We start from the raw sequence: 13680 nt of genomic DNA, 5'->3' as shown, positions 1-13680 counted from the left end.
CAGTTTACTGGATTACATGGAGCACATGGTTATCTAAGGACTCTGTGAGGCTCTAACCAAATGGCTTTGTGGAAGGGCTCTTTCACCCAATGAAAGCCAGAGTTGGCTTATGTTCCAGGGTCAGGATATGGGTGATGGCCTTCTTCGCCCATCTATTTTTACTTTGCCTTTTGTCCAGTGTGTGTCCATGAGATTGGGAAGGTTTAAAAAGAGAAAAAGAAGTAAAAACACACATTTTTCTTTCTCTGTTTACCACAAATGGGGCTTCCTGTTGATTGATGTGTGAGAGGGGTCCGTGTGGAGGACAGAAAAAACCTATGATTGGCCGGGGAGATGCTCACTGCCCAGTATATCCTCTGTAGATGTACTGGGTGGACTGGACCGATCACCATCCATTCTGTCGTATGTTTGGTAGTTATATAAGGTATGTTTGGGAGTCTGCAAGCACTTGATAAATATTTGTTGAATGAATACAAGAAAATCTTCCCATAGATGGTTGCCGTGACAGAGCTGTGTGTAGACACCAGGGCCAAGTGCAGTAAGGTCTGGCTTCCCTGCAGAGAGCGGAGGTCTGCGGCGCAGTAGCTGGAGCCCAGGGTGGCCCGCACGGTGATGTTAGAAAAGGTGTGAACTCGCTGCCTGGGGAGTGCTCTTCCCCACCTGAGCCGACAGTGTGCCCGACCCTCAGCAGCTCCACTACCTGCTTCCAGACGTCAGCATCTTACAAGGGACTCGTGTTGTAGCCTCTGGCATGTCACGGGCAGGCACCCTTAGAAACGTCTGTCTTGGCCTTCCTGGGGCCGGCCCGGTGCCAAAGCCACGCCCGAGGTGGAGCCGGGCTGTAGCAGTGGCTGCAGTCCCGTCTCCATGGGAGCAGGGGAGGAGCCGGAGTCCCCGCAGGAAAGGGCTCCCTGTGGAGGTGCTGGCTCTCCAAGGCCAGGGCTGGTTGCCGAGGATCGAGGACCATGAGAGGTTGAGAGCGTGGATTCGAGCAAGACTCTCTTGGTGCAAGTGTGGTGTCTGCCACTTACTGGCTGTATGACCTTGGGCAAGTGAGTTCCCCTCCCTGTAAATGAGCATGGTAATAGTGCAGTGGTTTTGAGGGGGAATGAGTTGGTGTGTGCAGAGCGCCCAGCCCCCAGAGCATGTGGCCCATGGAAGCAGAGTAGGCGTGTTAGCCTGGTTAAGGCTGACGGTGCTGGGGAGTGGAGCCAGGCGGCTGCCGGGGACCCTTGCTGTGTCCCTGCTGTGTCCCTGTCGTGGGAGGCCTAGGTTGCTGTCTAGACAGTTCGGAGGCAGCTCTCCGATGCTCCCGTGGGGTGAGATTTCCAAACGCCGTGGTTCAGGGCGCTGGCTCTGAGGTCAGCCTGTTGGACCCGCGGCTGGCTCTGTCCTCACCCGCCGCAGGACTCTTGGGGATCCAGCTCGCTCATCTCCAGGAGGGCGAAGGTCTGCCTTGCAGGACTCTGGTAAGGGTTAAGGGAGGTGACACGACTGGCTCTGCTGTGGCACCCACCTGGTTTAGGACCCGTGAGCAGGTGGCCCAGATACAGTGTAAAAGCACCTGGTAAGGCAGCAGGTGTCTGGGTGCTGGGGGGGGGCAGGGGCGGGGGAGAGGCTAGGAGAGGCTTCTCAACCCACACAGGGCAACTGAGCGCCTCCTGTATACCAGATCTGGAGTGTGAGGCAAATAGTGTCTGGTTTCTGACCTCTGGGCTTGTGGCCAAGATCCGAGGCTGCAGGCTGTCAGCTGTGTGCTGTGTGGGGAGCAGGGTGGGGTTTTTTGTTTTGTTTGTAAATTAAAAAAAAAAAATTACACAATCATTGTCACATAGTTCACTGTTTAAAAGGTACAGAAGGTGTGTGTGTTGCAAACTTAGCCTCCCTTTGCCCCCACCCTTGGCTACCCTGTGCCCTTCCCAGGCAGCCCCTTATCAATTTCTTCTGTGTCATCCTAGAGAATTTTTAACCATTTTCCAAAAGAAGGCCCATGCATTTTATATTTATCCACCTAAACACACACACATAGATTTTGATCTTTTTTTCCCGGTTGCTAATATACCTCACACAGCAGGACATATTTCTTTCACTTAACAGTACACATTGGGCTCGTTCCATATTGGTACATAAAAAGCTTTTCCGTTCCTTTTTTTTTTTTTAAATGGTTTTAAAGGATTTCATTGAATGGATTTACCATACTTAATATAACTAATCCACCATTGATGGACACTTAGGTTATTTCTAATGGTACATTATTACTAGCAATGTTAGGGTGAATGACGTTGAACATGTCTTTGTGCCCATGTTAGAACATACGTAATGTCTTGAAGGGGAATCAGTGGGTCAAAGTGAATGCATTTGTAATTTTGAGAGCTGTTACCGGCTTGCCTTCCCCCAAGGTTATAGGATTTAGGCTCCTCCCAGCAGTGAAAGTGTCTGTTTGCCCATCCTGACCAACACAGGTTGTTAAGCTTTTTGATTTTGGTTATCATGCAAAGTAAAAAATGACACCTCAGTGTGATTTTAGTTTTATATAATATCTGAACATTGCATCAGTTACCAACACTTAGAAGCTGAGGGTTTGTGCTTCAGAATCTGTGCTTTTTGTCTTTAGCTTGAAAAATCTCATGGTCTGTTGTGTGAAGCTTGTGTGAGAAAGTATCCTGGTCGAGCTAGGGTGGCCTTCCTTCCCGCAGGTCTGGGCTCCTCAGTGCGCCCTGTCCCTCCAGACCTTGTGTTTATTTTTGTTCATTTATACATTGCTTGCTGGGCTTCCATAGATTTGCATGTTCTAGAAAGAAACAGTCAAGTAAAGTCTAAGGGAGAAGAGAGCCCCTTTCTCTTTGTGACGAGCACATGGTTGGGTTTTGAAGGATGAGTAGGAGAAGCGGAAGGGGTTGCCCAAGGAGATCTCGGGTGAATGAATCTTGCACAGGGGTTGGAAGTTGGAGAAGAGCAGAGTTCTGGAGCTCATTGGCTTTGGCTTGGTCACAGAGGACCTGGGCTGAAGGGAGAAAGGCTTGGACTTGAGTCCACGTTGATTTACTCATTGTGGGGCTGGAATGCAGTATGAGGTGTCCTGCACTGGTGAGCAGCAAGAGACCACTCAGGAAAGACTTACAGCAGGAGAAATAGGGAAGGTGACAGATCCTGCCACCCGTGACTGCCCCTTCCCCCAGGAGAACCAGAATTAACAGTCTGGTGTGTGTGTGTGCTTATGTGTTTCTCAGCATTATTTTCCCATGAATATACTATCCTTGGTTATTTTTCTTAAAATACAGCATAATAAATTGCATATCTCTTGCTTTATGTTTTCTCCCCCTCCTACTTTGTCACTTGGCTCTTGCTTGCCCTGTCCGTGTGTGCGTCTGCTGTATTCTTATTGGTACAGGTCCACTGTTCAGCTGGTTCCTCTCTGATGGGCATTCATTCGTGTCTAGGGTTTTGCTTTCTGGCCGCTGTGAGCATCCTTGTACCTTTCCTGTTGCTCACCCGTACCCTAATTCATACACAGTCTGTCCCTCCAGGTAGACTTGCTACATCAGAGGACCTGTTTTCATTTAAAGAGAAATTTCCACATTGACTTGGCTTTTTTCTTTGATATGCCCTGGTTTTTCCACCAGTCAGTAGCACTGCTGTGTCCAGGGATATGTTCAGACTTCAAAGTACGAGCTTCCTTTTTTGCATTCTTTCTGACTTAAAATTTTATTTCAATTTTTAACTTTTAATGATTTTACTTATTTATTTTTTTAAAGTAATCTCTACACCCATTGTGGGGTGAGTGTAGAGTTACTTACAACCCTGAGATCAAGACTCCCATGCTTTATCAACTGATCCAGCCAGGTGCCGCTGACTTTGGACTTTATATTCCCCTAGTTAAAAAAACAAAAACATAACATTTAGCCTCCTAGATGTTTTTAGGATACAGGTCAAAATTTTCCCTTATACCTTCCTTTCCATGCCTTCCAGCAACCCTCCTCCCCCAGCATGTAGGCTTATTAATAAGTTGAGTTCCATTCTTTAGACTTGCTGTCCAATATGGTACACACTAGATATATGGGGCTATTTAAATTAATGGAATAAAATTTAAATCTCACATTTGAGTGCTCAACAGTTACATGTGGCTATGGCTGCTGTGTTAGACAATGCAGATAGAGAACATTTCTGTCACTGTAGAAATGTATCAAGACAGTGCTGCTCTAGACTGGATTCTCAAACTCAGGATTGTTGGCATTTGGGGCTGCATAATCCTCTGTGTGGGGCTGTCCTGTGCATTGTAGGGTGTTTGGCCTCTACCCGCTAGATGCCAGTGGTACCTCCCTGCACCTGCAGTTGTGACGACCAAAGGTCTCTTGACATTGCCAAGTGTCCCCAGGGCAGGGGGGAACGCCCCCCCCCACCAAGCCCTCCTCTCCCATTGAGAACCAGTCCTGTAGACTTTTTTTTTTCCATATTGCTTTTAATTTTTTTCTACATTCTGACTGGATCTTCCCAGCATCAGCACAGAGACTATAGCTTCCTAGACTCTGGCTTTGGGAAAGTTCAGCACACCATGCGGGCAAATCAGCAAGTATTTACTGACCGCTTGCTGATTGTGGTTACACCCAGAGCAGAGATGATCATTTCTTTGGAGGCCAGCTCCTTGTGACAGTAGTTACCTTTTCCAGAAACATCATTCCCTTGGCACTTCCCGCTGTAATAATTAGCTTTCCCTTGTATTTCAGCCAGATTGTGTGAAACCTTGCACATCTGGTCAGCAGGCTGTCCACCATCAAAACCTTTGTTTGTTTTAGAGTGAAATCATAAGCAAATTTACTTTGGTTTTCCTTTGTTTAAATGGCCTAAGTAGAAGCAGTGTAAACGAAATTATTTCTGGCCTTACGTCTTTACCTAGTTGAATAGCTGTTGCTATCAACAGGTGAGAGCATTGTTTTATGTTTTCTTGATCTGAAAAAAATTAGAGAAATATATGTACTATTTGTTGAATGCCTACTTTGTGCTAGGTATTATCCTATGCGTTTCATATATACCACCCTTCATTCTCATAGAAATTCAGCAAGGCAGGTCTTACTGTCATTTTACTGACAGAAAAGTGGAGATCACAGAAGAGGAGTAGCCCAAAGCCACACAGCCAGTGTGGAGCTGGCCTGGGCTTTGTACCCAAGTCCATTTGACTTAAAAGCTGGTGCTCCTAAAAAAAAAAAAAAAAAAAAAGCTGGTGCTCCTTATTCTACCCCTTACGATCCTGCTTTTTTTTTTTTTAAGCTTTTTATTTATTTATTCATGAGAGACACAGAGAGAGAGAGAGAGAGAGAGAAAGGCAGAGACACAAGCAGAGGGAGAAGTAGGCTCCCTGCAGGGAGCTGACGTGGGACTCGATCCCGGGTCTCCAGGATCAGGCCCTGGGCTGAAGGTGGCGCTAAATCGCTGAGCCACTCGGGCTGCCCTGATCCTGCTATTTTGAGATTGTGGCTCTCACCTGTCATTTCTTCTTTAGTTTCTCCATTAATTTCTCATTTCTTAAAAAGGTTTTATTTATTTATTTGAGAGAGAGTGATTGGGGGTGCAGAGGGAGAGGGAGAAGCCGAATCCCCACTCAGTGGGGAGACCATAATGGGGCTCGATCCTGGTCCTCAGGCCTTGGCATCATGACCTGAGCTGAAGGCAGACACTTCACTGACAAAGCCACCTAGGTGCCCCTAATTTCTCATTCTGCCTTGTAGCACATCTCCCTAGCCCACCTAGAATTTTTTTTTTTTAAGATTTTATTTATTTATTCATGAGAGACACAGAGAGAGAGAGGCAGAGACACAGGCAGAGGGAGAAGCAGGCTCCATGCAGGGAGCCTGACGTGGGACTCGATCCCAGGTCTCCAGGATCACACCTGGGCCGAAGGCAGGCACCAAACCGCTGAGCCACCCAGGGATCCCTGGCCCCATCTAGAATATAAGAATTACTTTATGATGGCAAGTGACAGCTTGGTTTGTTGTTAAGAAATAATAGGAGCAATTCATGACACTAGGGTGACAGCTGCCACAACACAGCTCTAGGCATCTGCCCCTCTCGGGCCTCCAGGGGACTGGAGTCTATACCATAGACTGGGTGTGGTGGTGGCAGCCACGAGGGGTAGAGGGAGTCTCAGATATAAATCCAGATGTTGAGGGGATCCCTGGGTGGCGCAGCGGTTTGGCGCCTGCCTTTGGCCCAGGGCGCGATCCTGGAGACCCAGGATCGAATCCCACGTCGGGCTCCCTGCATGGAGCCTGCTTCTCCCTCTGCCTATGTCTCTGCCTCTCTCTCTCTCTGTGTGACTGTCATGAATAAATAAATAAAATCTTAAAAAAAAAAAAAATCCAGATGTTGAGAGGGAGCCTGGCTGCCACTTTTCCTGTTTGGGGAGGGGAGGGGGGAAGACCTTGGTCACTTGGAAATTGGCCAGCCCACAGCTTCTACTGTGGGATAGTAGTTCCCCAAACCTGGGCAGGCAAGGCTCTAGCAGCAGTGATAGGGTCTCAGGTAATTCATGGACAGGAACTAAAGTGCATTGAGACCTGCAATAAGGTACTTACTTCCTTTTTCAATTTTCCTTCAATGTTTCTAGCCCTTTGGGGGCCAACTTTTTATTTTATTATTTTTTAAAGATTTTATTTATTTATTCATGAGAGACACACAGAGAGAGGCAGAGACACAGGCAGAGGGAGAAGCAGGCTCCATGCAGGGAGCCCGATGCGGAACTCGATCCCAGGACCCCAGGATCACGACCTGAGCTGAAGGCAGACACTTAACTGCTGACCCACCCAGGCATCCCAGGGCCAACATTTTTTTTTTTTTTTCAGGGCCAACTTTTTCGCAGCAGACGCTCGCTATTGTCTCTGCAGTATAAACAGGAGAAGCAGCAAGAGCTGCAGGCTGAGAGCCACCAAATCTAGCCTGAGTTTAGTAACACTGTTTGCTTTTCATTGTGCTGATTTTGATGTTTATGTGTTCATGGCAGTGATACTGGTTTTCCATTTGTGACAGTAGTACAAAGTTACCTTTTGAAATTTGCATAAATAAAAAAATTTTTAAAAATGAAATTTGCATAAATAAAATCTAGGGCAAGAGTTCTCATCTCAGGCACTACTTGTATTTGGGGTTGAACCATTCTTTGCTGTGGTGGTGGGTGGGGTGGGGTAGAGTTTGTCCTTTGCACCACTGGATGTTTAGAAGTGTCCCTGAAGGGATCCCCAGGTGGCTCAGTGGTCTAGCGTCTGCCTTCAGCTCGGGGCCTGATCCTGGAGACCCAGGATTGAGTCCCACGTCGGGCTCCCTGCATGGAGTCTGCTTCTCCCTCTGCCTGTGTCTCTGTCTCTGTGTCTCTCATGAATAAATAAATAAAATATTAAAAAAAAAAAAAGTGTCCCTGGGGGGGGAAAAAAGTGTCCCTGGAGTCCCCCCACTAGATGCTGGCCCTAGCCCCTTTCCCCAGTTGTGACAACCAAAAATGTCTCTGGACATTGCCAGGTACTCCTGGGGTGGGGGGACCAGAAGTGGCCCTACTGAGAGCCACCAGTGTAGGGTAAGCAAGTTTAGCCAGTACATGAGGTTAGAAGGTAGAGGCAGCTGGATATTACAGGAAATGCTGTGTGTGTTTGAACACCGCTTAGCCTGATTTCTGTCGGTTGTGAGGGTGACTTACTGATGCTCATGTGGGGGTCCTTTGGTGCTGATACCAGATAGAGTGAGGTGGAAGGAAGTGTCTTGAAAGAGATGTTCTGAAGCAGTGCTGTCCAGTGTGGCTTTCCATCGTGCCGGAATGTTCTGAATCTGCACAATCCAGTCTGTAGCTTCAGGCCACATGTGGCTATGGAGCACTCAAAATGTGGCTGGTGGGAACAGAGGACTGAGTTCTTCTATTTTAATTAATTTAAACGTAAATAGCCACAGGTAGTAGAAGCTACCACGTTGGACAGTACCGTTCTAACAAAAACAAAGGCTTTTACGGTGTTGACTGCACTCTTTAAAAGCTTACAGTTGGAGACGCACAAAAGCAATAGGATTGTCTTTTTTTTTTTTAAGACTTTATTTAATTTATTTATTAGAGAGAGTGAGAGAGAGAATGAACGGGGGAGGGCCAGAAGGAGATGGAGAAGCAGACTCCCTGCTGAGCAGGGAGCCCGATGTGGGACTTGATCCCAGGACCCCAGGATCATGACCTGAGCTGAAGGCAGATGCTTCACCAACTGAGCCACCCAGGAGGCAGACGGGAATATCAAACAGGAGGCTTGGGGCAGTGGTTATCACAGACCCAACTAAAGTTGGCTTGAGCAAAAGTAAAAACCAGTTAATTGATTCCTAAGGCTGAAAAGCCCAGGGAATGGACAAATGGGAAGACCTATGCGCTTTCCAAAAGTGTCAGGAACCTTTGCATTCCTCCTGGTGACTCTTTTTTCAGGCCAACCCTTTCCTAAACTAGAACAAAGTGGCCACCTGCACCTCCACGTGCTTTCTGCCACCTTAGCAACCTCAGGGTGAAGGGTACTTCTTTCCTAGTGTTTCTGGTGCTCATCTCAGCCAGGGGTCTCGCTGGCCTTTGTTGAATCCATCACCATGTCAAGAGTTCTGCTTGGCTATGCCTGGATCCTTGTGCTCACCACCCCTGGGGCTTGGGGATGAGGCTGGCCCAGCTATCTCAGGAGGAGAGATGGAGGGAAGTGACTTAATAAATTATGATAAAGGATAATTACAGGGTAGAAGACGACTCTGGGGTGGTCTGGGCTGAGGGAGTGGACCCACAGAAGGATGCACTTGAAAGGAAGCCCTTCCCCAAGGCTGGAGTTCGGATGTAGTTGGAGATGGTGTAGTTCAGTTGAGGCTGTTGGAAAGCAGGCCGAGAGCCTGTCTGCAGGCATGAGGCAAGCAGAAAGGGGTTCCCCGGGTGCAGGAGGGGCGGCAGGCACAGCTGGTGGTTGACACCTTGGATGTGCAGTGGGAATGAGACGCCGGGGGCTGCAGTGACCAGAGGACTTTGGGAGACGAGCCTGGAGGTGAGGGCATCAGGGTGCTGATGCAGAGGAGGCAGGATGTCCATTTTGCGAGGGCCCCGAGAGAGTCTCCACAGTGGGGCTCGGAGAGGTCTCCAAGGGACTGCACATCCTGGGGGGGGCGGGTGCTGGGCAGAGCCTCATCGGATGGCCCTACATCCATGCCACCGATCCACTGGATGCCTCTGCCTGGAAATCACAGGAGAGCCTCTCCTCCAGCCCTGGGCCCCCAGGGTCCTCTGCCGAGAAAGCGTAGCATGGTTGTACACTGTGAAGGAGAGCGCAGGGAACTGCGGTCGTTCTCCCAGAGCAGGTGACACAGGGTGGCTCTGGAGCCGAGAGGCAAGAAGTTCATGACGGGCGCACAGATGCGTGGGGGTGAGGCAGGTGGGGCACCTGATGAGCCTGCAGAAGGGCTTCTGTACCAGCAGCATGACAGCCGTTCCTCTCCCGGCCCCTAAAGATTCTTCTGACTTTATGAGATGATGAGAGCTAGGGAAAAAAGCTGTAAAAGAATTGTGCTGCTGCTGCTGTTTGTGGCAGTGCAGGGTGCTCTCAGGCTCTTAGCTCAGGATCTGGAGCCCACAGGCCTGGGCTTAAGGCCAACTTCCCCCACTCCGCGTGGAGCAAATGCAGTAGTAGATGTTGGACAAATCACCGAGGCCTCTCGAGCTCAGTGCCTCCACTATGAAAATAGGGGCAATGCTTGTATATACCACATAGGATTATTATGAACGTTAAATGAGATAATGCATTTCTTTTTTTTAATTTTAATTTTTTAAAAAGATTTTAATATTTTAGAAAGAGCAAGCACATGCATCAGCGCAGGGAGGGGGCAGAGGGAGAGAGACAATCTCAAGCAGACTCCATACTGAGTGTGGAGCCTGGTACTGGGCTCCATCCCATGACCCTGAGATCATGACCTGAGCCGAAATGAAGAGTCACATGTTCAACTGACTGAGCCACCCAGGTGCCCTGATGCATTTTTTAAAAAAATATTTTATTTATTCATGAGAGACAGAGAATGAGGCAGAGTCATAGGCAGAGGGAGAAGCAGGCTCCATGCAGGGAGTCCAACGCGGGACTTGATCCCCAGGCCTGGGATCACACCCTGAGCCACCCAGGTGTCCTGTGATGCATTTTTTTAAATGTTTGTTTAAAGACAGTACATTTCTATGTCTGTAATGTTTTGAAAATTTGTACCTACTACCCCCACTCTAGTCTAGACTGCTGTCCCTGCCTGTCTGGATGATGATAGTAGCTTCCTGAGTGACCCCCTGTTTCTTCTTTTTTTTGGTTAATATATAGCTTTATTAGGATACAGTTCTCATACCCTGAAGTTCACCTATTTGAAGTGTGTAATTAGCAGTTTTAAGTTTATTCATAGAGTTGTGTTAACCATCACTACAATCAATATTCAAGCATGCCATTACCCCCAAAATAAACCTCATACCTCTTTTTTTAAAAAAATATTTTATTTACTTATTCATAAGAGGCACACCAAGAGAGGCAGAGACACAGGCAGAGGGAGAAGCAGGCTCCATGCAGGGAGCCCGATGTGGGACTTGATCCGGGGTCTCCAGGTTCACACCCTGAGCCGAAGGCAGACACTTAACCGCTGAGCCACCCAGGTGTCCCATTAACCTCATACCTCTTAATCTGTTTTTACTCTGAACCCACTGCAGCATCTTCTCTACACAGCAGCTGGAAGGAACTTTTAAAAGTGTCAGTCAGGGCCACCTGGGTGGCTCAGTCGGTTAAGCGTCTGCCTTTGGCTCAGGTCACGATCCTGGGGTCCTGGGATCAAGCCCCACATCCGGCTTCCTGATGGGGGAGGGGCACCTGCTTCTCCCTCTGCCTCTCTGCAGCTCTCCTTGTTCCTGCTTGCACTCTCTGTCAAATAAATAAATCTTTAAAAAAAAAAATAAAGTGTCAGTCAGATCATGACACCTCCTGCTTGTAAGCCTTCAATGATCCCCACTGTGCATGGAGTAAAATGCAGACTCCCTGGCCCAGAGACGAGGCCCAGTGTCCTCTGGCCGCTCTTCCTCCTTCTTCCTCCTTCCTTCCTGCCTTCCCCTGTGGTTGGTACACACCTGCCTTTCTATGCAAATGTGTAAGCAGCTCCCCACCTCTGGATATTTTTTTTTTTAAGATTTTATTTATTTATTCATGAGAGACACACAGAGAGAGGCAGAGACACAGGCAGAGGGAGAAGCAGGTGCCATGCCGGGAGCCCGATGCAGGACTCGATCCCACGACCCCGGGATCACGCCTTGCCTGGGCTGAAGGCAGATGCTTAACTGCTGAGCCACCCAGGCGCTCTGCACCCCTGGGTCTTTGCTCTCGGGGTTCCCTTCTAATCTGCCCAGTGTATTCCCTTGCACGGTTGCCTGCCTGTTACTCCTTGTGTCTCAGCTCAGCTGTCACACCAGCCACCCTGACCACCCCATCTTCGCAAGCCACACCCTTCCCCCATGCCCTCTTTTTGCCGGGGGCCTGCTTTTGATTTTTGGATGGTGGTTTAGTGTCTGCCTCCCTCCACTAGAGTATAAGTGCCAGAGAGGGGAGGAGCTGTCTGTTTTGTTCACTTCCAAGTGACCAGGGGAGGGCCCAGCACAATGAGTGCACAAGATGTCGTAGGTGAATGAACAGGTGACAAAAAAGAGGCAGTGATTTTGCATTATCGTTGCTGTTAAGTGTTCAATAAATACTGTTGACTTGAAAGCCGAGTTGATCAAGTGTTGGAAGTGTGCAGGTTATGATACCCGGCGCATGCAGACACGGAGGAAATGCAGTAACCGTCAGATTGGCTGAATGAGATGGCCTCGGGGCTAGTGATGTTGGGCTCCATGACACAAAGTTTTCATTTTATCCTGTGCCAAACACTTACCCTGTTTTGCAGTGGGGCTGTGAGGAAGCAGAAGGCAAGGATCCCGTTCCAACATTTGGTCCCCACAGACCTGGCGTAGTACTTTGTACCTGCTGGACGTTTAATAAATGCTTGCTCTTAGGAAGTTAGCTGGGAAAGAACCACAGTGTGTCCCTAGATAATATGAATGTAACTAAAGAATACATGGGAAGGGGTCTCCCCACTTCTTTCCCAAAGGGAGCCAGTGCCAGAGCAATGCTGCATTTGAAGCATGTCTGCATGAGTATCCTCTTGCTTTCGTGCAAAGAATCGCATCCTGGGGGCACGTGGGGGGCTCAGGGGTTGAGCATCTGCCTTTGGCTCAGGTTGTGATCCTGGGGTCCTGGGATCGAGTCCCACCTCGGGCTCCCGGCATAGAGCCTGCTTCTCCCTCTGCCTGTGTCTCTGCCTCTCTCTGTGACTCAGTAATAAATAAAATCTTAAAAAAAAAAAAAAAAAAAAAAAGGATAGCATCCTGGACACACCTCTCAGCCTCTTGCTTTTTGATTTAGTGTATCTTGCAGAAGAGGGTGGTTTAGCACACACAGCCCGCTCTCTCTCTCTCTTTTTTTTTAAAGATTTTATTTATTTATTCATCTCACACACACACACACACACACACACAGGCACACAGAGAGAGAGGGGCGGGGGTGGGGGGCAGAGACACAGGCAGAGGGAGAAGCAGGCTCCATGCAGGGAGCCCGACGTGGGACTGGATCTGGGGTCTCCAGGATCATGCCCTGGGCTGAAGGCGGTGCTAAACCCCTAAGCCACCGGGGCTGCCCCAGCCCGCTCTCTTCTTGAGAGACTTGTGAATGTTGATTGCAGCAGCCCCCCTCTGATGAACGGTGAGGTGCCTTCCCAGGGGCCTGCTGCAGTGACTACCCTGCTCCTTTGTCCTGGCGCGCACTCCTGCAGGTTAAGTCATGAATCGGCTTAACCCGGTGGCCTGCCGTGCAGAACCTGCTAAGACGAAACAGACAAAACTCATAGAAACAGTCGGCCTGATGCCTGGTTTTCTTAAATCCATTCTTCAGCTTTCTTTAGAAACCTGGAACTATGGGAGCCATCATTACAGGATCATTACAGGATGGGGAGAGGATTGCTGGTCCACAGACGGCTCAGTCATGACCGGCAGGATGGTTTCCACAAATAGAGAGGTGTGCTCCCTGTCAAATGCATCCCCCCGCCCTCCTCCCTGCCTCCTGCATTCATTCAGCACTCGGTGCATGTCCCCACATGGCCAGCCTGGGTGCTTCCCATCCACAGGCAGCAGTGGCCTTGGACTCCTCGAGGCTTCTGTCTTTGGCCTTTGGACGACTTAAAACGGGGCCGATGCGGATGAGTTACTAGAAGTGAAGCCTGTCCTTATCACTCCACTCCACCCGAGCACCCATTTACTGGAATGAAGATGCTATTTTTAAGAAAGAGCATTGTGTTTCATCATGGAAATTTTGAGCATCTGGGCAGGCAGCTTGCTGATACCCAGGGACCGTGTTTGCTCTGCTCTGTACCCCAGCACCCCACCAGGACCTGCCTGGCCCATAGGATGAGGGGGAGAAGGGTGGGCCTCGGTGGATCACTAATGGCATATGTCATAATCTCCTTGTCGGCTTGGTTTCACTTCACTTGGCAGTGTCACAAGGGACTGGCCGGACTCGGGTTTCTCCCTCCTGGCCTGTGTGTGTGGGAGCTGAGGCCAGTGATTCGGCTGGGGGTGTTTGTATCACAGTGCCTAGGGGGGCT

At 49.1% G+C, this 13680-nt stretch overlaps 1 protein-coding gene across 2 annotated transcripts in view; it reads left to right on the top strand.

Annotated features, from left to right (window-relative positions):
- Window positions 1–13680, top strand: part of ATP9A (ATPase phospholipid transporting 9A (putative)) — a 132783-nt gene that overhangs the window by 16748 nt on the left and 102355 nt on the right. Inside the window, exon 1 of one of the 2 annotated variants that reach the window (XM_025470425.3) lies at window positions 896–1052. The exons of the other annotated variant lie outside the window; for it this stretch is intronic. Coding sequence (XP_025326210.1) covers window positions 1039–1052 — 14 coding nt within the window. The 5' untranslated portion in view covers window positions 896–1038. Of the gene's footprint in view, window positions 1–895; window positions 1053–13680 lie in introns of those variants that run through there. 2 annotated transcript variants of the gene reach the window in all.

Source organism: Canis lupus, chromosome 24, assembly GCF_003254725.2.
Source record: "Canis lupus dingo isolate Sandy chromosome 24, ASM325472v2, whole genome shotgun sequence".
Classification (NCBI taxonomy): Eukaryota; Metazoa; Chordata; class Mammalia; order Carnivora; family Canidae; genus Canis; species Canis lupus.
Note: the sequence above shows the minus strand (reverse complement) of the source record. Positions and strands in the feature narration are given on the sequence as shown.